The sequence below is a fragment of the Cydia splendana genome, chromosome 25 (assembly GCF_910591565.1).
Source record: "Cydia splendana chromosome 25, ilCydSple1.2, whole genome shotgun sequence".
Taxonomy (NCBI): domain Eukaryota; kingdom Metazoa; phylum Arthropoda; class Insecta; order Lepidoptera; family Tortricidae; genus Cydia; species Cydia splendana.
Genome location: NC_085984.1, coordinates 913,070 through 940,459, shown reverse-complemented (window position 1 = coordinate 940,459; position 27,390 = coordinate 913,070). Strand labels below are relative to the sequence as shown.

Genomic DNA, 27,390 nt, shown 5'->3' with positions numbered 1-27,390 from the left:
TATCATAATCGCTGCAGACTTTTAACGGTGTAACTTTATAAACATAGAAATTTTATTTTTATGGTTGCACATGTAATACCTTTAAAGGAGCAATTCTTGTTTATTTCTATATATATTTCGGAAACGGCTCTAACGATTTCGATGAAATTTGCTATATGGAGGTTTTCGGGATAAATCGATCTAGCTAGGTCTTATCTCTGGGAAAACGCGCATTTTTGAGTTTTTATATGCTCCCAGATATTTAATTATTAATTATGGATGCCAAGCAATGCGCGTGTAATAGAGATGACGGGTGAATGTACGAAATTCTTCGCGGTTGGCGTCCTTGCTTTAGCAACTGCACTATTGGAATAACGAATATACCCACTATTGGTGTTATTGTTTATTGTAGATGTTACGTGAGGGGATCGTCAGTGAAGTAATGTTACGTGAGGGGCTCGTCGGTGAAGTAATGTTACGTGAGGGGCTCGTCGGTGAAGTAATGTTACGTGAGGGGCTCGTCGGTGAAGTAATGTTACGTGAGGGGCTCGTCGGTGAAGTAATGTTACGTGAGGGGCTCGTCGGTGAAGTAATGTTACGTGAGGGGCTCGTCGGTGAAGTAATGTTACGTGAGGGGCTCGTCGGTGAAGTAATGTTACGTGAGGGGCTCGTCGGTGAAGTAATGTTACGTGAGGGGTTCGTCGGTGAAGTAATGTTACGTGAGGGGCTCGTCGGTGAAGTAAGGGTGCTCCAGACAGTCGAGCGCCGTCAGCCGCTTGGCCGGGTCGAATACCAACATGCGCTGCAAAAATAAATAATATATATAAAATACAAATTGTTTTATTGTAAATACATTTTCCGCTTTGTTACAGGTAGCTAAAAGTACATCCGTTCCACACCAATTTTGGGGAAAGCCATAAGCCGCGCGTGGCGCTGTCGCCACCTAGCGGCCATATCTGTGCTGATCGTAACAGACGCGTTTTGTTAGAGAGTGAGTCTTCTGTACCTAGTACTATTATTTATTCTGTGCCTTTGGGTACAGAACCCTAAAAAGCTTAGTTAACCCCTTGACCGCTAAGACGTCAACTAACCTATATCATAGTGGCTACAGCCCAATATCAACCTTCGTTGCATTCAGACAAGGTCCACAATGACCCCTCGCACACAATAGGCGCGCCTTTCACAGGATTAAAAATATTATGTCAAGATATTTAATGTCAAAATGTACAAACACCCTTTAATTTAATAGATTTTTGGCAGATAGATAAATATAACTTATTTCATATCAATGATAACAGTATTCTGTTCAATACTTACATACCTTTTTTTTTTACAAATAACTAACTAACATGGCTCAGCGACCCAAAGAGTCTAGCCTCCGAAACGAGAGCACGTCACTATACCCGATCCTGCGCCGTTTCCTGCCAATTATCGGCTTGAAGCTGACGCAGACCCGCTTCCACACCGTCTCCCCAGCGGCAGGCCCCACCCGGTGGCCACCACTCGGTCTCCCAGGTACGCCCTCTTGGCAGCTCTTGGCTTGGTAGGTTTTTCTTACTCATACTCATAATTATCATATGAATACCTAAAGTGTCTAACTAACTATTTTGGCTCAGCGATCCAAAGAGAATCTTGGCCTCCGAAACGAGAGCATGCCACCTGTCCCGATCCTGCGCAACTGCCAGTTACTGACATGAAGCTGAAGCAGATCCGCCGTCACACTGTCTTCCCAGCGATACCGACGGCTAACAGTAGGTCCTAAAGTGTCATTCTATGGAAATTGCTAACTATGTAAACAAACCGCCATATTGAAATTGTCTCTAAATGATGAATTTACTAGTGACTTTTATTTACATAGTTAGCAAGAAGAATGACACTTTAAAAAGGTCTATCTTCTATTTGTATTAAATGGACTCACCCAGATAATTTCTAGGGCGTGGCGATGTATCCTACGATGGACACGTTCTCCCACCACTTCTCTGACCAATCTATCCGAAGACGAACATGTAGGTATAGGACTCACCCGTATAAGGTCCAGGGTGTGGGGGTAGCCAGGTCCTGTGGGGGATACTCCGGGAAGCTGTCCGCTACGATGGACACATTCGGCCACTTCTCTGACCAATCAATCTGAAGACGAACATGTAGGTATAGCACTCACCCGTATGAGGTCCAGGGCGTGGGGGTGTATTCTGGGCAGCACGTCAGCCAGGTCCTGTGGAGGATACTCCGGGAAGCTGTCGGCTACGATGGACACGTTCTCTGGCCACTCTTCTCTGGGTGGGCGCCCGATCAATCTGAACAAACATGTCATTTGTTATTAATATTGTATGTGGCTTCGTCTGACCTAATTGCCAGCAGTTCTGAGCCTATCTTCGAAATTTCAGGTCGAAAATCCAAGGTTGGCTTAATAAACCAGTCACCAACTTAAAGCAATATACCATGGGACGTCACCCCACCTTCAGTATAGCAGTTCTTAGCCTACCCTCAAAATTGCAGCTCAAACTTCCAAGCATTTCTAAAGAAACTGGTCACCAATTTAATGTAATATGTCATATGACTTCATCCCACTGAATCGCCAGCAGTTTTAAGCCTATCACTAAAATTCTAGCTCAAAACTTCAAGATTGTCTGAGTAAACCGGTCACCAATTTAAGGTTAAAGACTTAAATACTCCATCTGACTTTACCCTACCTAACCGCCAGCAGTTCCTAACCCATCCTCAAAATTTCAGCAATAAAATCCAAAATCTGTAGAACAAACCAGTCACCAACTAACCTGAATATGCAGTGCAGCTGGTCGGAGTCAGACGCCCCGGGCAGCAGAGGGGCTCGGGAGTGCAGCTGGGCGAGTACGCAGCCCGCTGACCACACGTCCACGCCAGTGTTGTAGGATACTCCAAGGAGGACCTCGGGAGGCCGGTACCACAGGGTTACCACCTGGAATGATATATCTAATAAATATTTTGCTACACCTGGAATAATCCGTTTAATTTGTTCTGCTACTTTTAAAGGTCTTCAGGAACAAGAGGTGTGATTTTGCTAGGATTTAAATCTAATCGAGCGAGTTTGACGCGGCCTTCAGATGTCACCAGGTTGTGAGGCTTCAGGTCTCGGTGGACGATGCAGTGGGAGTGGTAGAAGTCAACTTACCACACTGGTGAGCTTCATATCTGTATCGTAAGTCTTGGCGAGGCCGAAGTCTGCAAGTTTGACGCGACCTTCAGACGTCACTAGAAGGTTGTGTGGCTTCAGGTCTCGGTGGACTATGCGGTGGGAGTGGTAGAAGTCAACTTACCACACTGGTGAGCTTCATATCTGTATCGTAAGTCTTGGCGAGGCCGAAGTCTTCAAGTTTGACGCGGCCTTCAGATGTCACCAGGAGGTTGTGAGGCTTCAGGTCTCGGTGGACTATGCGGTGGGAGTGGTAGAAGTCAACTTACCACACTGGTGAGCTTCATATCAGTATCGTAAGTCTTGGCGAGGCCGAAGTCTGCAAGTTTGACGCGGCCTTCAGATGTCGCTAGAAGGTTGTGTGGCTTCAGGTCTCGGTGGACTATACGGTGGGAGTGGTAGAAGTCAACTTACCACACTGGTGAGCTTCATATCAGTATCGTAGGTCTTGGCGAGGCCGAAGTCTGCAAGTTTGACGCGACCTTCAGACGTCACCAGAAGGTTGTGTGGCTTCAGGTCTCGGTGGACTATGCGGTGGGAGTGGTAGAAGTCAACTTACCACACTGGTGAGCTTCATATCAGTATCGTAAGTCTTGGCGAGGCCGAAGTCTGCAAGTTTGACGCGACCTTCAGATGTCACCAGAAGATTGTGTGGCTTCAGGTCTCGGTGGACTATGCGGTGGGAGTGGAGAAAGTCCACGCCGGAGAGGATGTCGTAAGACATGCTCTGAAAATTTACAAATATTGCTTATTTTTGGTATGCCGTAGACTACTATTCTTACTAGAATACAGCTAGAATACTATTCACAAACACAGCATTACGTATTACTATAGAGGGCATAGAGAAATTAGTAAGTATAGAGTGCACACTCCATACATCAGTTTTGTTACCAAAACGCTTATTATTTTCGTAGTCGACGTTTAGCGTCAACTAGCGGATTTACCAGTACTGCTACTTGACAATAGATGTCACGACGAACGAAAAGTCTAATCAACAACAATGGGGTTGGCAACTGGCAAAGGTTTGCATAGATGGCGCCATCATAGCTTGCCCCTTTTTCTATGAGATTTGGCTTAAAGGGCTAGCATCCAGGGTATTAAAAAAACAAAAAATTTGACACAATTCTAGGGATTGACAGGGCAAGCTATGCTGGCGCCATCTGCTAAAAACTTCCACCGGCCAACCACATTTTCAACTAATATTATAACCGGAACTCCTCAACTCCTTCTGCTTGTAATATTAGTTGTAAATTATTTTAGCAATACATTTTTCGTCAGTCACGACACTCGTGAGGTCGACTACGAAATAACCCGCGTTTTGGTAAGAAATGTGATGTATGGAGTTAGCACTCTTTCCTTACTTATTTCTCTAAGCCAGTCCTTCTTCCTCCTCGCGTTATCCCGGCATTTTGCCACGGCTCATGGGAGCCTGGGGTCCGCTTGACAACTAATCCCAAGAATTGGCGTAGGCACTGGTTTTTACGAAAACGACTGCCATCGGACCTTCCAACCCAGACGGGAACCTAGGCCTTATTGGGATTAGTCCGGTTTCCTCACGATGTCTTCCTTCACCGAAAAGCAACTGGTAAATGGGCGTTTTCAGAAATAAATATTGAAAACCTGATTTTTTCACATCTGGACGTTCTTGGGCTCATTCTACTCAGAATCGACAGCATTCTCCATCCCACCATTAAAAAAAGATGTCCCAAAATGTCCATTCCATTCCATTACGTCACGTTTTAGTATGAAAAATGTTTTCACTTGTATGTGCGTGACGTAGTGTGCAATTTTCATACAAATTTTTAGGACATTTTATTTTATCATCAGAATCATGGTATAATAATATACTCCGCCTGGTACTCTATTCCGCGATTCGCGTATGACCTAATCTGACAAAGGCCTACGTCATCATGCTGTTTACAGGTTCTCAAACTTTAAAATGTGGGAGAATTTTAACCAACGGGGAAAATTATTTTAACGGCATTAATTTTAAGTTATTCATGTAGAAACATAGTAAAATAAAACAAATCGAATGTATTAAATTAAACTTTATTTATCTATACAAGACAAACGTTTGAAAAACTAATTCACAGTTACACATTAATTACCAAGCTTACGACGTGAAAAGTTTGGAAAACACTGCGACTGCTGACACTGAGCGAGAAGGAAATAACAATTAACACGCGTTCGACAAGGATGACGGTCAGGGCATGAAGTTATCTAGATCCGAATTGTCAAATGTGACAGCGCTATCCTGTGTTGCCAGTAGTGTAAACAGAATTACCCGAACGTCTGAAATTTATTTCGTGAATCGGAAGATATTGCTAACGAATAATTAAAAATGACGTGTTATTGTAAAATTTAAGATAAAATACATATAAATGAAAATTATAAAATTATAAAGAAATATTTTAACTTATTAACCATAGGTATAATGTACCCATGTAACATGTTATGTTGAAATAAAGTGGCAATGTTATTGTGACGTAGGCCCGTGTCACTCTGGGAAGAGAAGACCATGTTTTATTAGACCATGATCAGAATTGAATATGCTAGTGATTCTGAGTTGAAAGAACCCAAAAACACCGGGATCTGTGAGAATCGGGTTTTCGATATTTATTTCTGATAACGCCCAAATATCAAATGATATTTCGTACATAAGTTCCGAAAAACTCATTGGTAGGAGCCGGGGTTTGAACCCGCGACCTCCGGATTGAAATCACGCTCTTACCCCTAGGCCACCAGCGCGGTACAGCGTCATAGTAAACTCACCCGGATCCTATTTTCTGACAACGGTCCAGGAGCCCGCTTGAGATACGAGTCCAGGTCTTGTTCCACATGCTCGAAGACGAGGAACAGCACCAGCTGCTCCCGTTCCATGGAGTGACCGCCATGACACACGTCCAGCAATCTGAACAACACATTATAACTTATTGTCTTACGTTTAGAAAGAATTCTGGAGAGTGGAGAAGTATGACTTCATTCTAAGTATGTACAGTCGATGTCAAAGATATGTTTACACTTTCTGCCTTGTTATAAAGGAGTAAGGAGTAAGGTGAATGAGAAATAGGTTAGAAGTTATTTAAGAAAATAGCCAAAAAATTACTATCCCCCCTTTTATCTCCGAAACTACTGGGTCTAAAATTAAAAAAAAAATACACTAAATAGTTCTTTACCTATAGATGACAGGAATACCTATTAGAAATGTGCAGTCAAGCGTGAGTCGGATTTAATGAAATTTGAAATGAAAATGAAAATTGTTTTTATTTCAGGCAACTATAGTGGCCCATACATAATACTACTACCTTAAAACTAGCATACATATTATAAAAAATATACGGAACCCTTGGAATGCGAGTCCGACTCGCAATTGGCCGGTTTTGTGATCATAAAATGGTGAACTAAAGATTAAATAAATGTATGCAAATGTTACTACTAGGCTACCGGAGCTAAAATTAGTGACTACCTATTCCTCCAGCAGAGTCTAGGCTGTTAGTGTCTTACCTGACAATGTTGGGGTATTTAGAAGCTCCAAGTTGTTGCAGCAATGCAATCTCCCGCAGCGTGGACAGCGGGATCCCATCCTCGGTCAGCGCCACCTTCACTTTCTTCATGGCAACCATCTTACCTGACAATGTCGGGGTGATTATAAGCCCCTAGCTGTTGCAGCAGTGCAATCCCCCGCAGCGTGGACAGCGGGATACCATCCTCGGTAAGCGCCACCTTCACTTTCTTCATGGCAACCATCTTACCTAACAATGTTGGGGTGTTTATAAGCCACTAGCTGTTGCAGCAGTGCTATCTCCCGTAGCGTGGACAACGGGATCCCATCCTCAGTCAGCGCCACCTTCACTTTCTTCATGGCAACCATCTTACCTGACAATGTTGGGGTATTTAGAAGCTCCAAGTTGTTGCAGCAATGCAATCTCCCGCAGCGTGGACAGCGGGATCCCATCCTCGGTCAGCGCCACCTTCACTTTCTTCATGGCAACCATCTTACCTGACAATGTTGGGGTATTTGGAAGCTCCAAGTTGTTGCAGCAATGCAATCTCCCGCAGCGTGGACAGCGGGATCCCATCCTCGGTCAGCGCCACCTTCACTTTCTTCATGGCAACCATCTTACCTGACAATGTTGGGGTATTTGGAAGCTCCAAGTTGTTGCAGCAATGCAATCTCCCGCAGCGTGGACAGCGGGATCCCATCCTCGGTCAGCGCCACCTTCACTTTCTTCATGGCAACCATCTTACCTGACAATGTTGGGGTATTTGGAAGCTCCAAGTTTTTGCAGCAATGCAATCTCCCGCAGCGTGGACAGCGGGATCCCATCCTCGATCAGCGCCACCCTCACTTTCTCCATGGCAACCATTTTACCTGACAATGTTGGGGTGATTATAAGCCCCTAGCTGTTGCAGCAGTGCAATCTCCCGCAGCGTGGACAGCGGGATCCCATCCTCGATCAGCGCCACCCTCACTTTCTCCATGGCAACCATCTTACCTGACAATGTTGGGGTGTTTATAGGCTCCTAGCTGTTGTAGCAATGCAATCTCCCGCAGCGTGGACAGCGGGATCCCATCCTCAGTCAGCGCCACCTTCACTTTCTTCATGGCAACTATCTGCCCGCCTTTGAGCAGGTCGCGGGCTTTGTAGACGGTTCCATAGGCACCTGTAAGGAGGATGTCCTATAATGTACTCAAAATGTGGTTATGCCAATTAAATTATTTTATGGAGTGAGCTGGAATCTTAGAGCATTTAATAACTGGAGTCGCCTTTAAGAGCTTACGCCTCTGCCGAAAAACTTGCACAATTGTGCAAACTTTTGTATGGACTGACATGGCTATTTGTACGTTACATACAAATCATGTAGAAATAGCACATCCCCTCCCCTGCAAAAACCGGCAGACTCTTTCATAAAGAAAATGACAGCAATGACATCTCCAGTTTTTACTAAATGCTCTAAGGCTGGAATATATCCATCTGAATAGAGAATATGCTTGTACCCCACAGTGCCGCACACTGGTGGAATCCCACCTTAAAACATACAATATTGTCAATATTACTGAGCATGCTAGGACGCCTATTTTTGGTCTGATCTGTTATTCATGACTTGGAATCAAAATTGTAGTGTTAATTTAATAAATTGATGACAAAATGTGACATTCTGCACAAAAAGGTGCATTGTATGTAAATAAAGGCGTTTTTTTATAGCATCCTTAAGGCAGTAACCCCTTATTGTCAACCGAAGGCAAGTTACCTTTTACTTGAAAACGTCACAAATTTCTTTACACGGAAGTCTACCTACTAGAATACTACAAAAAAAAAACTTGAACATAATTTCCGTGTTCCATACAACATGTTACCTACTATTTTTGTGCGGTGTCTTATAAAGCTCTACGTTTTAAAGCTTATATTTTAGAACATTTACCGAGATTTTAGATTTTATCATTTCTAAAGGCGCTTACAGAATCATGCGTGAAATGTATTAAAAACCCGGCACATGGGAGCCGATATTATTTAGGTTACATTATGAAGTCACAACATTATTAAAAAAGTTACAATACCCGTGCCAATGACGTTGAGCTCTTCATATTTCTTCGCAGATTCGAATAATCCACTGACTTCACTTATTGAGACAAGAGGAGCTGATTTTGAGCTACCACTAGCTGAAGACGACTCCGACATTTTTGTTGTTTGGAACTAATTTTAACTCACAAAACACTTAACTATATCACAGATGACAAATACACACTCTTCATGTCTATTTCAAGGATTTACATAGGTATTTACACATACAAAGTTCATTATTTTGCCCTTAAACTTGTTTAAAAGTTTGTTTTATTTCAATGTGAACTTTACAAGCGCAAGCTTTGAGGAGTGAGGTGGGGGGAACGGGGAGGTGTAACTGTAATCAAAGAACACCTGTCGTATAATCCAACTATATTCAGAAGGCGAAATACAACTTATTTGTAAATGCAAGTGACGACTTTTTACTCTAGTCGTGTTTTTGCGTCTGTTAGGGTGGTATTCCACCTCTCCGATTTCTTTGTCCAATGTGTATTTTGTTTCACATTTTTGCTTAATGAGAGAGTGAGATGCAATGATATTGGACCAAGATATTGGATAGAACGGAATACCACCCTTTAACAACTGCTGTGATACGTGTATTGCCACCTAGCGCGAAATGAAGGAACTAATAGATACACAGATGAATGTCAACAGTTACGATTAGACGTAATAGAGGGCAGCACATGTCTAACTAAGTGGAATCGAAAGCTTTACATGTGAAATTAGATTGAAAATAGTGAAACAGAAGTTTTCCAATTTCACCTTCTTTTGATATTTTTAATTATTGAAATAATGAGTTCTTATTTCTTTCTTAATTTTACCAAATTGCTTATTTATAAATAGACAAGAAATTGTGTATTAATATTAATTTAAATAAATTAAATAAGATTGATTTTGAAGTTTAAATACATATTTCTATAATAAAATAACATTAATAACCAGAGTAATTACAAAAAGAAATAAAAAATATTAAGCTTCTATATTTCATTAAAAACATAACCCATATTTTACCATTGATCAGTAGGGTAAAAAAGTAAAAATAAAATATGTCTCAAAATCACAAAAAGGACAATGCCGGGCTCGTCCGGGATTTGAACCCGGGACCTCTCGCACCCGAAGCGAGAATCATACCCCTAGACCAACGAGCCATGTTTGAAACTGTCGAAATACATTAACAGCCTGCACGAACGATGACGTACTTAGTTTTAAAAGGAATTAGTGGAAATCTAAACATCATCGATAAGTTTATTAGTAAATATGAGGTGCTAAAACATATCTACAAGCATTCATAATTTATTAGCGTTCTCTGCTTGTAAAATTTCAAGTTTTTATTCATACTAACAGCAATTAAAATTAAGAGAAGAAAATTGGGTTACTCAATACTCATTATTTTTTCTTGTTTGACGTAAGTTTCGTGCTACAAGTCAAGCATTTCGTGTATAGCGTATCACATTACCCTTTCAAAGATGCTGTAGCGTCACAGTTTTTGTTTCTAGCAATAAACTTTGCATTTTCTAATAGATGCCTGTATTTTTTAATAATTTTGATAGCGCTACAATTAACCTGCAACCGAATATACGCTCAACTGCATTGAAATAAGAAATAAAACGGTTCGAATCATTTTAGAAAGTTGACGCGGGAAAGGAGAAAAAAAATACCGCTACATGACACCTCTAGCCGTCTCTTTCTTTCCCGTCACTCTCGTATGTTCTCTCTTTCTCTCTTACGGCACGGTCGAATACATTTTGAATGAAGCCAGTCGTGTGTTGTGTGCTGCGCGCGCATGTTCGAAAATGGCCGATATTTTGTGAAATAAACAATTTGAATACTTTTATGAATTGAAAAACTTTAATTTCCCCTTTTTTAGTGTCGTGTCAGTGATTGTAAATAGTTATTTGTTGTGGATATAATTGTTGTTGACTATTCAAGTGTTGAGACGTGTGCTGTGCAAATGTGAAAGTTTCTTGTAAGAAAAGACTGTTCTTTTTTGCAAGTTTATCCTACTTTTTTTATTTGAACAGCTGTTTTTATTGCTAATTAAGCTGAGGTAAGTTTCGTTTATAAATAAAAAGTAAGATCATTTATATGGAGGGTAGTTTCCCTTCAAGATTTTTTTATTTCATATTTGTTCCGGATGCTGGCGATTTTTGCCAAAGTTAAACATGACCGTTATGACATTACATGGATATATATGTATAGGTAATTAAGTGCTTTATTATGAACACTAGGTCCTGCACCAACTTAGGTATGTATGTATAGAGGTATAGGTATACGAGGGTACCTACACCTCTGTTTGACCCAGTGGTCAACTGGTAGAAAATGCTATTTGGCCGTAAGTCCGCCATGTGTACCGTTACTCGTATCATAGTTTTGTGCAATTCACTTATGGATCATACAATACCCCTGTCTAATATTGACGTCTTTTTCTAAGATAAGGGATGGAGGATTGTATATATGACTTGACGACCAGTCTGGCCTAGTGGGTAGAGACCCTGCCTGTGAAGCCGATGGTCCTGGGTTCGAATCCCAGTAAGGGCATTTATTTGTGTGATGACACAGATATTTGTTCCTGAGTCATGGTTGTTTTCTATGTATTTAAGTACATATTTATATATTACATAATTATATCGTTGTCTGAGTACCCACAACACAAGCCTTCTTGAGCTTACTGTGGGACTTAGTCAATCTGTGTAAGAATGTCCTATAATATTTATTTATTTATTTATATATGAGCAAATGTCAGGCGTACCGTCCGTGGGGAGACACTCCTGACTTCGGGCAAACTCGGCTCCGTTCGGCTCAGCATTGCTCCGAGCAATTATTAGGGTTGACACAACTTGACATCTCTTTACGTGCACGACCACAGATAAGTTAATTACTTGAATTTGACAACCCTAAATAGTCGAAAGGGATAGTGCCATACAGAAGGGATATCATGACTCGTCCCTGAACCGCTGTCAAACTTCAGGTTTGTAGGAAGTGTCCTTTCCGTACGGTAGTACTAATACCTACTTATTTTATGGTACCGTACATACTCGTATTTGCATAAGCTACATGGTCACATACAAGCTGTGCTGTCAAAGCTTAGGGTGGTATTCCATTCCATCTATCGAATATCTTTGTCCAATGTGTATTGCGTCTCACATTTTGCTTTAATGAGAGAGTGAGACGCACTGACCTTGGCCAGGAGGAATACCAATACCACCCTTACCCATATTTTTATAATATAGGCCTTATTGAACAACTTTCGTAAAAAAGGATTGGCTATTTTGATACATTTGTTTTGACTGATCAGATGTCGATGTTTTTAATGGGACAGCCGTAGGGAAAGTTGTTCAGTATGACATATAGATAGTTCGTAGCTTTGTAATAGAGCCCGGCGGCTAATCCTATTCAAAGTTGGGCAAAAATTAACTTGAATAAGAATAAGAATAAAAACAGAAATTTTATTCTTATTCAAATCGAGTTGAATTAGAATAATTCTTGCACTAGTTATTTTAGAATAAAATTAAGGTGAATAAATCATGTGACTTTTATTTTAAATGCGGAATAAATAACAGAATAATTATTCTAGAAGTAGGACTATTCTAAATAAGGTTTTATTCAATTAAAATGTTATTTAGAATTAAGTTAATTTTTGTAGTACAATCGGTTATATTTATTTTTGTAAGTTGATTTTCACCCTTCTATTTAAAAGTCGGATTGAATTGATATTTGTTACTTTAGTTTAGGTACAGTACACATTGAAGAGTTCCGCTATACACTATCTAGTTCTATCCTCCGATCAGGATGCTTAGCCAATATGCCAAACGTTAACGCTCCGTGGAGTTGCGTAGGTATAGTCTCTCTCTATCACTCTTAAATATCAGTGCGATAGAGAGACAGATAGCGTTTCGTTATCGCAGTGCAAACGATCGGCATGTTGGCGCACGCACCTAAGGTGCCTAGCCAAGATGACATTTTTTGTTTTTAATTTAATAACCAAATCATTAGGCACAATGTAGCTGTTCTGGGGGCCTAGCCAACATGCCAATCGTTTGCGCTACTACAACGAAACGGTATCTGTCTCTCTATCGCACTAATATGTAAGAGTAATAGAGGCAGAAAGCGCTTCGTTGTCGGAGCGCAAACGATTGGCATATTGGCTAGGCCCCCAGAAAAGCTAAATTGTACCCAAAGATTTGGTTATTAAATTAAAAACAAAAATTGTCATCTTGGCTAGGCACCTTGGGTGCGTAGCCAACATGCCTATCGTTTGCGCTACGACAATGAAACACTATCTCTGTCTCTCTATCGCACTAATTATCGCACTAATATGTAAGAGTGATAGAGACGGAAAGCGCTTCGTTGTCGGAGCGCAAGCGATTGGCATGTTGGCTAGGCCCCCAGAACAGCTAAATTTACCTAATGATTTGGTTATTAAATTAAAAACAAGAATTGGCATCTTGGCTAGGCACCTTGGGTGCGTAGCCAACATGCCAAACGTTTGCGCTACGACAACGAAACGCTATCTCTGTCTCTCTATCCCACTAATATGTAAGAGTGATAGAGACAAAGCGCTTCGTTGTTGGAGCACAAGCGATTGGCATGTTGGCTAGGTCCCCAGAACTGCTAAATTTACCTAATGATTTGGTTATTAAATCAAAAACAATAATTGTCATCTTGGCTAGGCACCTTGGGTTCGTAGCCAACATGCCAATGGTTTGGGCTACGACAACAAAACGCTATCTCTGTCTCTCTCGCACTAATATGTAAGAGTGATAGAGACAGAAAGCGCTTCGTTGTCGGAGCGCAAGCGATTGGCATGTTGGCTAGGCCCCCAGAACAGCTAAATTTACCTAATGATTTGGTTAGTAAATTAAAAATAATGTGGTTACTGAAACTATGCGACAGTCAATTTGTAAGATTTTATTCCATAAAATGGGTATGAATTAGACAAGAAACTAACTACTATTACATCTACCTAACTATACGTAATTAGTACCTATACGGTACCCAGACCACATTTTTATTCGTGGAATATTATTTCGAATAAAAATCATGATTATATTTATTTGATTAAGAATATGTTATTCTCATTCAATTTTTTCTCATACGAATTATTCCCGACCAAAATTATTTGAATATTTTTGACGGGAATAAAATCGAGATGATTTTATTCCGACAAATTCTTATTCAAATAATGATTTTTCACCTCAGAAGCTCGAACAAGGGTACTTTGCTTCTTAAAAATAGTGAGCAAAATGCGATTTTGCTCACTGAGTGAGACAAAATGACATTCAAGTGACCTTTATAGTCAAATGTCGTTTCAACATGCGGGGTCTAATACAAGTTCGAAATACTTGGGTTCTATTATCTCTGTCCCTGTCACACTGTTAGCAAAAAGAAACAGACGAAAAAAAGTTCAAACGACATTCAACGGTATATTGACTGTTTATAATAGACCCCCGAAAAACTTCAGAACGCATCGTTCCAAACCACGTACGAGCTCCGTACTAGTATGAATTCTTAATACATAATTATTTAATTAAAATAAAGTTTATAATTTGATAAAAACTGACAAAAATACTATATTTTAGGTATTTTATTGTACAATTAAAATAATGAACTCAAAAAATACTAATTATCACGCAAAATTAATTATTTTACTTTTAAGAATTTCTACTATAGTTGACATATAGTACGTATCCGCAATTCGGACCGTATCTTACAAAGTTTTTTTTTTTACAAAAAAAAAGTTGTCGGTTGAAGTGTCAGTTGATGGTCGTTATTTCCATATTATTTTACTGAAATTTATTATTACGTTTTGTTTTTGTGTTCGATTGCGGTAATTAAACTTAATTGTTTGTATATCTTAAGAAAACATGAGTGCATAGGTATTAAGTGACGAAGAAGGATTACATTTTTCAAGTTGTCTAATAGGTATGTTCTCACTGCTAAGGTGTGAAAAATTTTGTGTACTACACGAGATCAAAGTTATTTACATCTTGTGCGCTTTTGAGTCCCTTACTACGCTCAAGATTCTAAATTAGATTCACTCGCTACGCTCGTGAATCTATTATAGAATCTTTCGCTTGCACGGGACTCAAAATAAGCACTCGAAGAAATATCAAACTTTGATCTCTTGTTGTACAAATAACTATTATTCTTGAATGCCCAACACTGATTCTATTGTCTATTGTTAAGTAAAACCGCACTTGCTACTTACCTGCAAAAAAGGGTCATAATTATTCTATTTGGTACCTGAGCGCGGGCTAGTCCAACGCTCAAAAAACCAGTGTAGGTGCGCTCTCCGATAACGCGCCTTTGTTACGCATCTCGATGACACATTTTAGACTGGTTCTGTAGCGTTCGACTCGCCGGCACTCAGTAACCGAAGTACTGTACTTTTTATGCAGGTGGTTGTGGCACGTGGCACGAGCGGTTTTACTTAACAATAGACAATAGGATTAGCTCGGGCTCTATTAGAAACCTACGAATAGGGATTGCAATCCGGTCCGGCGGATCCGGTAATCCGGCCGGATCCGGCACTTTTTAGGAGCTACCGGATCCGGACCGGATCCGGGATAATAGAAAAAAAGACCGCACGCAGCACCCACTGCGCGTTTTAGGTGAGATAAAGGCGACGGATAGAAGAAAGAAGTTAAACAGAATAAAGAACGAATGAAAAAATCCATATTTTGTAAAATAAGAAGATATTTAATATGACGATGATTGAGAACAGAAGAGGATTTCCTCTTCTTTCATGTTGGTGGCACGAATCGGCACGATACGACGATTAATTAAATAATTAGAAGTAAAATTTAAAGGATGGAGATGCCATGAAAGGCATTTGTAACGACCGGTCTGGCCTAGTGAGTAGTGGCCATTCAGTGACCCTGCCTATGAAGCCGATGGTCCTGGGTTTGAATACCGGTAAGGGCATTTATTTGTGTGAGGAACACAGATATTTGTTCCTGAGTTATGGGTGTTTTCTACGTATACCGGGTGTGGCTTGTAATATGAGCAAAAAATTGAACAGTATGCTGTACTCCTCATACTGACCAGCATTTGATCAGCGACTTTTAAAATAACTTGGGGTTTGATTTTTAATACACTTTAAAGTTTATTCTTAGACGCAATGTATTGCGAATTTTGTTATGTATAAGGCGTGACAAGCAACGTCAATCACAATGATATGGCGTGGCGATGGCGTCCATTGAAGATAATATTTATTTTGTATGAAAAATAGGGAGTCTAAATACTTCATAATTTTTAAAAGTTGTTGAACAAAAGTGTCACTGTTTGAGGAGTGCAATCTATGTTTTAATTATTTGCTCATGTTACAGGCCACACCCGGTATAAGCATGTATTTATCAATATACTATACGTATATATATCGTCGCCTAGAAGTACTACCTAGAGCTAGCTAGTACCCATAATATTACAACCTTTGCTTGGTTTGGGGCTACGCGTAGGTCGATCTGTATAAAATTGTTCCCAAATATTTATTCATGAATTATTTATTTACTTGTGATTTAGGCTATAAAACTATTTTCACCGATAAAAAATGAAAGCAAGATAATAATATTGGAGCGCATTTTATACAATTTTGGTTAAAAGTAAAATAACTTGTTACTAGAATGGATGTCAGCGTTACAAATAATTCCATCAAAGAACAGTTACGAAAACTTGTCCTTTCAAGGAGTTCCATTTCCCATCCCATAATTATCCCATTAACAGGCTTTGGAATCTAATCAAATTTATATTTTTATTGTAAACGTATAAATTTGAGCAGAATGTGGATGATTAAATATAATAAAATTAATAAATGACTTAGATTTCAAATTTTATTTTTAAATTGAGATTGATTTTGACTATGTGACACTTTTTAATACTTAGGATTATTTTATTGTTAAAAAGTTATTTCTTATTAACTTCAAAATGTTGTTTTATGAATACATTTGTAAAAATACCCTTTGTTTCTCATATAACGCATAAAACTTGAAAAATATGTCATTTAATTAATTTTAATATCCTTATACCTAACCGGATCCGGTCCGGCCGGATCCGGCCGGATTGAGGCCAAAATCCGGCCGGATCCGGCCGGATTGAAAATCAATCCGGTTTGCAATCCCTACCTACGAACTATACCTAGGTCACCTCCCAAAATATGGCTAAAAACAAAATAAGGCAACAATGTAAATTGTAAATAGGTACGCCGGCCGTAAGTATAATTGCTACATTTAATTATTTTTTCTAAAAAGAAAAGTATTTTCTTAGATATCCTTAATGCAATGAAACGGATGAACCGATTTTGATAAAACTTGTCTAGAACGACCGCTAGAAAACCTGCTTTCAAATAAAAAAACCGCATCCAAATCGGTTTACCGTTTAAGAGTTACGGCGTCACAGACACACACACGCATAGCGGTCAATTATATATAATATAACACCTTTTTGTGTCGGGGATCAAAAATTAGTCAAACGGCCTATACCTAAATAAGTTATGTTTAGATTTACTTGCTCTCTCTATACTTGGATACCAATAATATAACACATCTTCGGTAATGTTTCGTTTCGCTTAATCTCGATTCGACCCTCCAACTATCAACCCATTGAAACTTTAACCCTGGTTACACTTTCCTAGCTATATCTTAACATCTCGTGGATTTGAAGGTCACTCCCAACCAGACCGGTCCTTAATCGGGTCAGCGACGCCCTTAGAACACGTTCGCTCTAATCGTACCTACTCGTAGTACCAGACTAGTGAAGATACTAGTCTCGTCGTGTACAGTTAGAACTAGTGGCTCTGTGAGCTGTAGACCTCGCGAGCAGAGCTTTAAATAACATGGTGCTAAGAGCTTTAAATATAGTAAATAAAAAAAAAAACAATACGAAATGTATGTGTAAAAAAATACAAAAAGTTATAATAATATCCCAGCATACAATTACTGGGGATCGAACCCAGACCCTCTGTGCAAACAGAAAAAGCGAACGTTTACAAACTGAGCCAAATAGTTCTTAGGTGGGTTGACGAAATTTAGCTACTCCTTCTCAAATTAAAATTAGTTAAAATTAAATATCTCCATACCTTTGAAACCAGCGAAATAAATTTTCTGAATTTTTGGGCATTTAATCTATAAACATATCTCAAAAAGAAAACACTCGTATGGTACCGACACCACTATTTGTTTAGGCGCGAGCTATCACAACTCCGCCATTAAAAAAAAAAAATCAAAAAACCGGACGGACAAAAAAAAAATATTTAGACAGAATCCAGTCACAAAATTTCACGAGATTCGGTTAAGAATTGCGACCTGTAGAGGAGAACATCCGGACATACAAAAGCAAAATGCTCCAGTCGAAACGTAGACCTTCGCTACGCTCCGGTCAATAAGACATTCCATCGTATAGCAAATAAACATGAACGTTTTCTACGCATCCGCAGACATCTGAATCCAGTGCCAATTAATACAACATTGATTGTCAAAACTAATTGTTTTTGATAAATTTATACATGTCTGACCATGGGGTCAGACATATATAATTATATTCTGTCATGTTAAGGAGCATGACAGCATGTTGCGCGTGACTCCATACAAATGGGCCGAATATGGAGTTTGCCAAATACGGAATATTCAAATCTTACCGAATATATTTGCCCGAATTTTTCGAGTCATATAGGTCTTTCTAATAAACCACTAGAAAAACGCTTCAATTAGGTACGCCAATACCCAAAGCCAAAGGACAATTGCTTTTAAATACTTATGTAAAATATGCTTTAAAATATTAAAATGGAACACAGTTTTACAGACCACTTAAAATTGCACTACATTCCTTTGTAACCCGCATGGAAAAGCATTAAAAGTGAAAACTGATAAGCTAGCGCGTTTAAAGCACTCTGAACCACTCGGCGCTTATACTTACTTGCCTATAACCAATAAAACATTTAGTCATAAACTGATATAGATGCAAATATTTCAAAAGTAAAGATGATCTAATAAGTACCTATATCCTATTTTCGTTCATGTAAATAACCAGGGTTGGGCAAAATACTGGCTTCCACGTATTTCAAATACAAATTACAAAATACATTTTTAAAAGTATTTGAAATACCAAATACAAACTACTTTGGTGACTGGTATTTGAAATACAAAATACAAATTACAGTGTTTAAAATAATGTATTTCAAATACAAAATACAAAATACTTTTAATTTTTTTTTGTTTAATCATTTAGTTTTTTAGGGTTCCGTACCCAAAGGGTAAAACGGGACCCTATTACTAAGACCCCGCTGTCCGTCCGTCCGTCCGTCCGACCGTCTGTCACCGGGCTGTATCTCACGAACCGTGATAGCTAGACAGTTGAAATTTTCACAGATGATTTATTTCTGTTGCCGCTATAACAACAAATACTAAAAACAGAATAAAATAAAGATTTAAGTGGGGCTCCCATACAACAAACGTGATTTTTGACCGAAGTTAAGCAACGACCGTCTTTTTTTGCCGTTTTTTTGCATTATGGTACGGAACCCTTCGTGCGTGAGTCCGACTCGCACTTGGCCGGTTTTTAACGAATATCCTTTCCTAAAAACTTATAGGGTCATTGTGCTTGTTTTCGTCCAGCTCTAGTTTTCTTCCACTTGACGAAATTTGAATAGGTATAAACCTACATTGCTGCACAAATTTGGACTGATTTCAATCCTTAGCTAAACAATATATCTGTCTACATATAAAAATTATATTTGGCAAATAGTAAATTAAAAATGAAATATATTATTTGCTAATCTGTCAAGTGGTCGAAAACTAGAGCATGGACGGAAACTACTGCAATGACCCTATCCCCTGGCTGTTGACGAAAAGTTCCGCGCAGAATAGCTCGCGCATTGTACCTACATATATACACCTCGTACAAGTCGTACATTATATTTAAAAAAACGTTCCATTTTAGGATCAAAGAATTTAATAAAAAATGTATTTTGTAGAAATGTATTTTGAAGCTTAAAGTATTTGAAATACAAAATACAAAATACATGTGAGTGCAGTATTTGAAATACCAAATACAAAATACTTTTCCAGGTAGTATTTGAAATACAAATACAAAATACTAAAATGTATTTCAAATACGTATTTCAAATACATGTAATTGAAATACTGCCCAACCCTGTAAATAACTAGCGACCCGCGCCGGCTTCGCACGGGTTAACAAATACCATCACCTAAACCTTCCTTAAGATAGGTGAGAACCGCATGAAAATCCGTTCAGTAGTTTGTGAGTTTATCGCGAACAAACACACAAACAGACAGACGCGGCGGGGGACTTTGTTTTATAAAGTGTAGTGATTCCGAGATTCTGATTTGTGTTTTTAGGCGGCGGAGTAAGTGACGTCCTCCGGCAATGGAGGGCTTTATAACTTTTTCTTAAGTATTCTTAAGTATGATATCTATTTCCCTAATAGGATTAATAGTAGGTATAGTGTGACTATATTACTTAAAACACAAATCAAAATATTTCAGATAGGTATATGTTTTTATTTAATTACACATACGGGTCTACCGCGATATAAACTTAACGAGTAGTCTGCAATTTCTTTGTCTTCCGAACATTTTTATAAACTAATTTCGGGTAGTTTAGAGGTGTTTTATTAATATCTCCGTTGACATTTGCTGGGACCATTTATTATACCATGGCTGGGACGTCAGTCTTTCCGTGACCACAGCTGGTGCAACTCAGCTGAAACGTCGGAATTTAAGGTAAAAACAATGAAATCATATCGCGGTAGACCCGTTTGTGTAATTAAATATGTGTACAAAACGCGAGAGTTTAAAGTGTGGTATATATATGTTTTTGTTGGGATTAGATTTATTCTCAAAGTTGTAAACCATTTTGTGGTTTATCATGACTGTATTTATTTAGCTCTAAAATGCAAGTAAAGCCAATTATAAACCACTCTCGAATCAGACACCCACTGCTCCACTGAGCTCCATCTAGATTGCAAATTACTGGCCTAGGCCTAGAATTATCCTCTTCCCGTGGGACTATTGCGGGTATAAACTTTCCATGCCGTAATTGGCATTGACAGGTGGCATTACTTTTGAATTTTGAATCCAGAGTGGAGTGAGATAAGAGAGTAGAGTTAGACCAAGTTTAGTTAAGTTGGCAGCTATTTTGATGTACAAGTGTTATTTTAAACGTCAAACTTATGATATTAGGCAGTGGCGTAGCTAGGCGTGGGCGGAGTGGGCCGTCGCCCACGGCCTCGCGCCCCAAGGGGGCCCTCGCGCGAGGCCCTTTCGGGCACAGTGAAAAGGCCTCGCAGATGTCATTTCGCCCACGGCTAGATTAGTTCACGCTACCCCACTGATAAGGTATGACGTTTGAATAACACTCGCACAGCCGGGTCTATCAAAATTGTTGGCAACTTAGCTTGGTCTACCTCTATCTAATGATTAGTACAGAAAAGAACTAATCATTGGAGAATATTTTGTAGGATTGCCAAGGATTAGATTCACGCAAGAATTTTTTGGAAGATGTCAATCGATTCTACTTCCCGTGAGAATCAAATGTTTCTATAAAACCCTTAACTTAAGGATGACTCACTTTAGACCGGGCCGTGTCCGGGCCGGAGCTTCCGGCGCTTACTTTTCTATGACATGACAGGCGATCACGTGATGCTTTCAAGAGAAAACGATGAGCCGGAAGCTCCGGTCCGGACTCGGCTCGGGCTAACGTGAGTCATACTTTAAGCTGTGTCCACAGGAGAGATGAGAGCCTAATTCTTGTATATGATAGGATACGTGAGCCACTTAAGGGCGCACCAGAGAGTGGATCCGCTACACTCTAATAACACGAGTAAAAAATTGCCTACTCCAGAGCCCACAGTCGCTGTGGCCGAAATCGGTTAGGAGAGCGTCATCATCATCATCATGACCCAGCTTAGGTACCAAACCATTATGGGAAATGATTATGTTAGGAAGAGCTCACATTGATGAAAACAACGCTTCGTGGGGGTCATGTCATTCAAAACAATTTTGATAATATCACTCCAAATAATTTATCTTCGACCACCCTTATGTGGGTTTCCATAGAGAAGGGTTCTTATGTACTTACATGGATCATAAGGGCCCTTTAGGCATGGAATGCCACATATTTCGAATCAATAATTATCTATAACCTATGTAATTAGTAGTCCAATCAACGAAGATTTAAGATAACACCGTAGAATTACAAATGGCGGGTAAAAGCTAGTCCCACGTGATGCGCGCGCGCGTATAACGGTATGACAGGTGCGCGGGCGACCCACATTCTGGTACCGTAGACCCTTCGGCACATACTGGCCTTGAACAAGTTCTAAGACATACACAGGGTGGCAATGGTTTTGAGTCATACACAAATGCGTTTGCTGGCAGTACGACGAGACAGACGCCATTTTAACTATTTTTGACATCATGGAAAATGTTTTGACAAAATCTATTGTATATTAACCTAGCTCCACCGTGTCGTTTGACATTTTTTAGAATCATAACAGCAGCGGAAATAATATAGGTAGGTACAACATAGGAAATTCGCAACGAGTGGCGTTAAATTAAAACACGACTGAAGGAAGTGTATTGTACAGTCATCAGCAATAGTATCTTACACAACTAGGGCCAAAAATATGTGACACGTTCTTATTTGGAGCGCAATAAGAGCGCGTCATATATTTTTTTTGCGGCCCTAATAGTTGTGTAAGATACTATTATTGACGACTGTACAACGTTTTACAGTAGGTACATCCCTTTAAATTTTCTACATAAATGCTAGTTGCCGTACTAGGGCCGTAAGTAGCACCATATCGCCGCTATACTTACTCAACCTCGTATCTGCAACACTCATTTGATGACAAAAACACCCGTATTCCGAATGAAAGAAAAGCGATATTTCCATCAAATGATTGTTGCAGATATGAGGTTGAGTAAATATAGCGACGATATGTACTGTAAAACAATATAAATACAACCTAACATACTCGTAACATCTATGAAAACAAATGAATTTGATTTGACTTTATTTCTAAGTACCTATCAGTCAAGATGGCGTTTTATTAGAATAATGTGCATGATCAAATTCCGCAACGGCGGTCGTAACATGTGGTTCCTGAATAATAGTAGATACAGCAGTGTATGTAACTATACCTACGTAATTATAATTTTATTGAAACATTAAGAAAATAAATATAAATATTGTATACTAACATTACTTATAAACCAAAAGTAACTAAATTATAGTATTAATAAAAATAAAACACCCTAAATCTAAACTACAATAAAAAACCGGCCAAGTGCGAGTCGGACTCGCAAACGAAGGGTTCCGTACCATTATCTATAAAAACGGTCACCCATCCAAGTACTGACCCCGCCCGACGTTGCTTAACTTCGGTCAAAAATCACGTTTGTTGTATGGGAGCCCCACTTAAATCTTTATTTTATTCTGTTTTTAGTATTTGTTGTTATAGCGGCAACAGAAATACATCATCTGTAAAAATTTTAACTGTCTAGGTTCGTGAGATACAGCCTGGTGACAGACAGACGGACGGACGGACGGACGGACAGCGGAGTCTTAGTAATAGGGTCCCGTTTTACCCTTTGGGTACGGAACCCTAAAAATCACCCCTCGGCAATGCTGGCAGCATTACGTCGCTGAATTGCAACCATTAATAATTAGGCAACACACGTGTGATGTTTTTATGAAACTCGCTTTCAGCTCGTTTCTCACCCACACTCGGATTTTAATGCTTTTAATTATGTAGCAGCCACATAAACTACTATTATTTGACTCTTTCTTTTTATTGTGCCATTATTTAAGTTTCTACATTCATAAAATTACGCAAGTTTATGTAAGTTGTTGACATTTTTGTACAGAATACGAAAGATAATGTAAAAACTCTCTCATAATCTGCCATCTGCATAATTCTGCAGGTGCATTAAGCAAGACGATTGCATAATAAGTGCATAAATCAGTAAAGGTTCGGATATGTTATGTAAAGCATGACTCACGCTAGACCGGGCCGGGCCCGGGCCCAGGCGTCCGACATGTCATTTTCTATGACGGCTGACCGGTGAACACGTGGTGCTTTCTTTAGAAAACGAAGCGCCTGAAGCTTCGGCCCGGTCTAACGTGAGTCATCCTTTAATCGGAAATTAACAAAACATATAAGTAGCTTCACAATTTTTCCTGCTATCCATCCCACACAATCGATGTCTAATGTCTACATTGTCTACGCTCTAATTTTAAACAGAAAAGCTTGAGAGGAAGGGGACGGTGGCTTCTCCATACCAAGGCAGTCCCCATTTTCCTCTAGATATTGACATTATGGAAAATATTTTTACATAAGTAATTTGATGTATATTAACCATAGCTAATTATGCCCCTACGCTTGATTTTTTTCGAATTTATTTCCCATCTGCGAGTTCGATGATCGCATGTATACCTACATATACATAATAACCACATTTACATACTTTCTTGTTTATATAACAGCAATTTGACAGGTGTAGATCGTTGAACCGAACGGTTTCTTATCATTAGGAGCTCGTTTAAGCGGTTTTACTAGTTTTTACTAAACAGTTACGGTGAAATGTGAAATAGACGAGAGGTATCGCATCCGATGTTCGAAACCTGACTATAAATAACCGAAATTGGGTTTAATAAAAAAAAAACTGGCCAAGTGCGAGCCGGACTCGCGCACGAAGGGTTCCGTACCATTATGCAAAAAACGGCAATAAACCACGTTTGTTGTATGGAATCCCCACTTAAATATTTATTTTATTCTGTTTTTAATATTTGTTGTTATAGCGGCAACAGAAATACGTCATCTGTGAAAATTTCAACTCTCTAGTTATGACGGTTCATGAGATACAGCCTGGTGACAGACAGTGTTATACCTACTCTGTATCTTTAGGTATTTAAATAAAAGTAAACAAACAATTTGTACATTTTTTGGGTTCCGTACCCAAAGGGTTAAACGGGACCCTATTACTAAGACTCCGCTGTCCGTCCGTCCGTCTGTCACCAGGCTGTATCTCGTGATTTGTGATAGCTAGACAGCTGAAATCTTCACAGATGATGTATTTCTGTTGCCGCTATAACAACAAATACTAAAAACAGAATAAAATAAAGATTTAAGTGGGGCTCCCATACAACAAACGTGATTTTTGACCGAAGTTAAGCAATGTCGGGCGGGGTCAGTACTTGGATGGGTGACCGTTTTTATAGATAATGGTACGGAACCCTTCGTGTGCGAGTCTGACTCGCACTTGGCCTGTTTTTTGGATAGTTATAACAGTTATTGGTTAACTGACCAAATAGAAAACCGCCTGGATCAGTTACTGAACGACCTGATTTTAACCTACATTATCTGATCATGTAATATTTTCATCTACCCTCAACTGGCATAAGCAGCTATTTGAGGGTAGATTTTGATTACTTTTATATACTTAGGTAAAAAAAGATACAGACTATAGTAATAGGCTCCTATTTTTACCCTTTGGATACGGAACCCTAAAAACGCTATAAACATGCAAAGAAAGTTCAATTAGTACCAACCTAACATCCCATTGCTGAACACTGTCCCAATAGGTGCCACCTTCGATTATTGGCTACATTTTACAGATGGCGCCAGCATAGGTTATACCTCTCAATCCTATATACAAATAGGGTCAGTTTCTTGTTTTATTATGATCAGTACTTGACATATTATTGCGCGCGTGACCTCAAGCTAACCCCACCGACTTTGAAGTCACAAAGTATGCGAGGGGCACCATTACGTCTAATTTCTATGAAAATACTAGCGACAGCAGGCGTGGCTCACTCCGCGATTTCGTCGCTTTGCTACAGGTAGCTAAAAGTACATCCGTTCCACACCAATTTTGGTGGCTAGCCATAAGCCGCGCGTGGCGCTGTCGCCACCTAACGGCCATATCTGTCCTCGTAACAGACGCGTTTTGTTAGAGAGTGAGTCTTCTGTACCTACCTAGTACTATTATTTATTGTGTGGCGACAGTAGCGACCCACCCCGGCTTCGTACGAGCTACACAAAACCTTAACACATTATACATTAGAGTTAGACCAAGAAAAGTTCTGCAGCGATTTTGACAGCCCTCGTAGTGCCAGTGCTATTTTAAACGTCAAATTTCTATGAAATTATACAAATATACCTTAACCTTCCTTAAGAATCACTCTATTGATGGGTGAAAACCGCATGAAAATCCGTTCAGTAGTTTTCGACTTTATCGCGAACATACACACAGTCAGACGCGGCGGGGGACTATCTGCCCGATTTGAACTTTAAGATACGTCAATTAATAGATCTAGAAACGACATGGATTAGATGTGTCAGTGTCAAAAGTGACGTTTTTGTTTGAAGAAACGTCACATTTGACGCTGACATATATATCTAATCCAGCCATACTCTAAGTGTGTTCCGCGGAACCCTAGGGTTCCGCGACACCCATGCGGGGGTTCCGCAAGAATTTAGAACACTACCCTAGTAGCATTTTCGTTGGGGCCCACGGTGCCAACGGTAGGGAAAACGTTGGGATGAGGTTCGTTCCGTAGCCAACATTAATTTTGTATTGGCCCACCATCGCATTTACCAACATTCGCTGTGGCACAGATGCCCAACAATGGGCCTTTCTTTATTTTGGTAACGTTGGCTAGTCAACGATATCATCCGATGTCCCAATGACGACAAATATCACATTTACGAACATTGGCTGTAGCATTGATGCCCAACAACGGGCCTTTGTTTATTTTGGTAACGTTGGCTAATCAACGATATCATCCGATGGCCCAATGACGACAAATATCGCATTTACCAACATTGACTGTAGCATTGATGCCCAACAATGGGCCTTTGTGTATTTTGGTAACGTTGGCTAATCAACGATATCATCCAATGGCCCAATGATGACAAATATCGCATTTACCAACATTGACTGTGGCACTGATGCCCAACAATGGGCCTTTGTTTATTTTGGTAACGTTGGCTAATCAACGATATCATACGATGGCCCAATGACGACAAATATCGCATTTACCAACATTGGCTGTAGCATTGAGGCCCAACAATGGGCCTTTGTGTATTTTGCTACCGTTCGCTAAACAACGATAACATTTGTTGGCCCAATGGTGACGAATACCGCATTTACCAACATTGGCTGTGGCACGGATGCCCAACAATGGGCCTTTGTGTATTTTGGTAACGTTGGCTAGTCAAAGATATCATCCGATGGCCCAATGATGACAAATATCGTATTTACCAACATTGGCTGTGGCACTGACGCCTAACAATGGGCCTTTGTGTATTTTGGTACCGGTGGCTAAACAACGATAACATTCGTTGGCCCAGTGAGCACAAATATCGCATTTACCAACATTGGCTGTGGTACTGATGCCCAACAATACCAGTTGAGTTTGCTTGTGGCGTCACTAGATGGCGTTACTGTCTCCAAACATCGAAGTTATAGTTATTTTCTCGATTATTCCGGATATAATCATAATATTTTTTTAAAGTAACTTATAAATCTAATAGCTATAACTATAAAATTTATACATAAATTTAAAAAATTGTATTTTACCAACATTTTCTCAATTTAAATCTCAAAAAACATAAATCTCGCTTACGAAGTTTCGAAGTGCGGTTAGTATATATACAAA

General features: G+C 39.5%; 2 protein-coding genes and 1 non-coding gene across 4 annotated transcripts in view; 1 reads left to right on the top strand and 2 right to left on the bottom strand.

Moving 5' to 3' along the window:
* Window positions 1-682: 682 nt before the first annotated feature.
* On the bottom strand, window positions 683-9,157 carry LOC134802783 (cyclin-dependent kinase 6). Of its 2 annotated transcripts, XM_063775490.1 has the most exons (7): window positions 8,709-9,157; window positions 7,645-7,813; window positions 5,921-6,059; window positions 3,708-3,875; window positions 2,754-2,914; window positions 2,138-2,273; window positions 683-781 (listed from the first exon to the last, which is right to left on the bottom strand). In XM_063775490.1, the coding sequence occupies exons 1-7, from the start codon at window positions 8,827-8,829 to the stop codon at window positions 695-697; spliced, it is 981 nt and encodes a 326-aa protein (XP_063631560.1). In that variant the 5' UTR covers window positions 8,830-9,157; the 3' UTR covers window positions 683-694. The 2 variants fall into 2 exon arrangements, with proteins under 2 accessions (XP_063631560.1, XP_063631561.1); XM_063775491.1 differs by lacking the exons at window positions 7,645-7,813; window positions 8,709-9,157 and adding an exon at window positions 6,901-7,263.
* Window positions 9,158-9,788: 631 nt separating this feature from the next.
* Trnap-cgg (transfer RNA proline (anticodon CGG)) lies at window positions 9,789-9,860 on the bottom strand. The gene has a single exon. It is a non-coding gene; the product is annotated as a tRNA-Pro (tRNA).
* A 610-nt stretch (window positions 9,861-10,470) lies between these two features.
* The window catches only part of LOC134802717 (uncharacterized), an 83,650-nt gene continuing 66,730 nt past the window's right edge, over window positions 10,471-27,390 (top strand). The window contains exon 1 of the mRNA XM_063775362.1: window positions 10,471-10,759. The gene's annotated coding sequence lies outside the window, so the exon portion shown is untranslated. The remainder of the gene's footprint in view (window positions 10,760-27,390) is intronic.

Coding starts and splice junctions, on each gene's coding strand:
- LOC134802783 (XM_063775490.1), bottom strand. CDS start 8,829: ATGTCGGAGTCGTCTTCAGCTAGTGGTAGCTCAAAATCAGCTCCTCTT. Junction 6,060..7,644: donor AAACACCCCAACATTGTCAG/GTAAGATGGTTG, acceptor TGTGTTGTTCAG/ATTGCTGGACGTGTGTCATG. Junction 2,274..2,753: donor CAGCTGCACTGCATATTCAG/GTTAGTTGGTGA, acceptor ATGTTTGTTCAG/ATTGATCGGGCGCCCACCCA.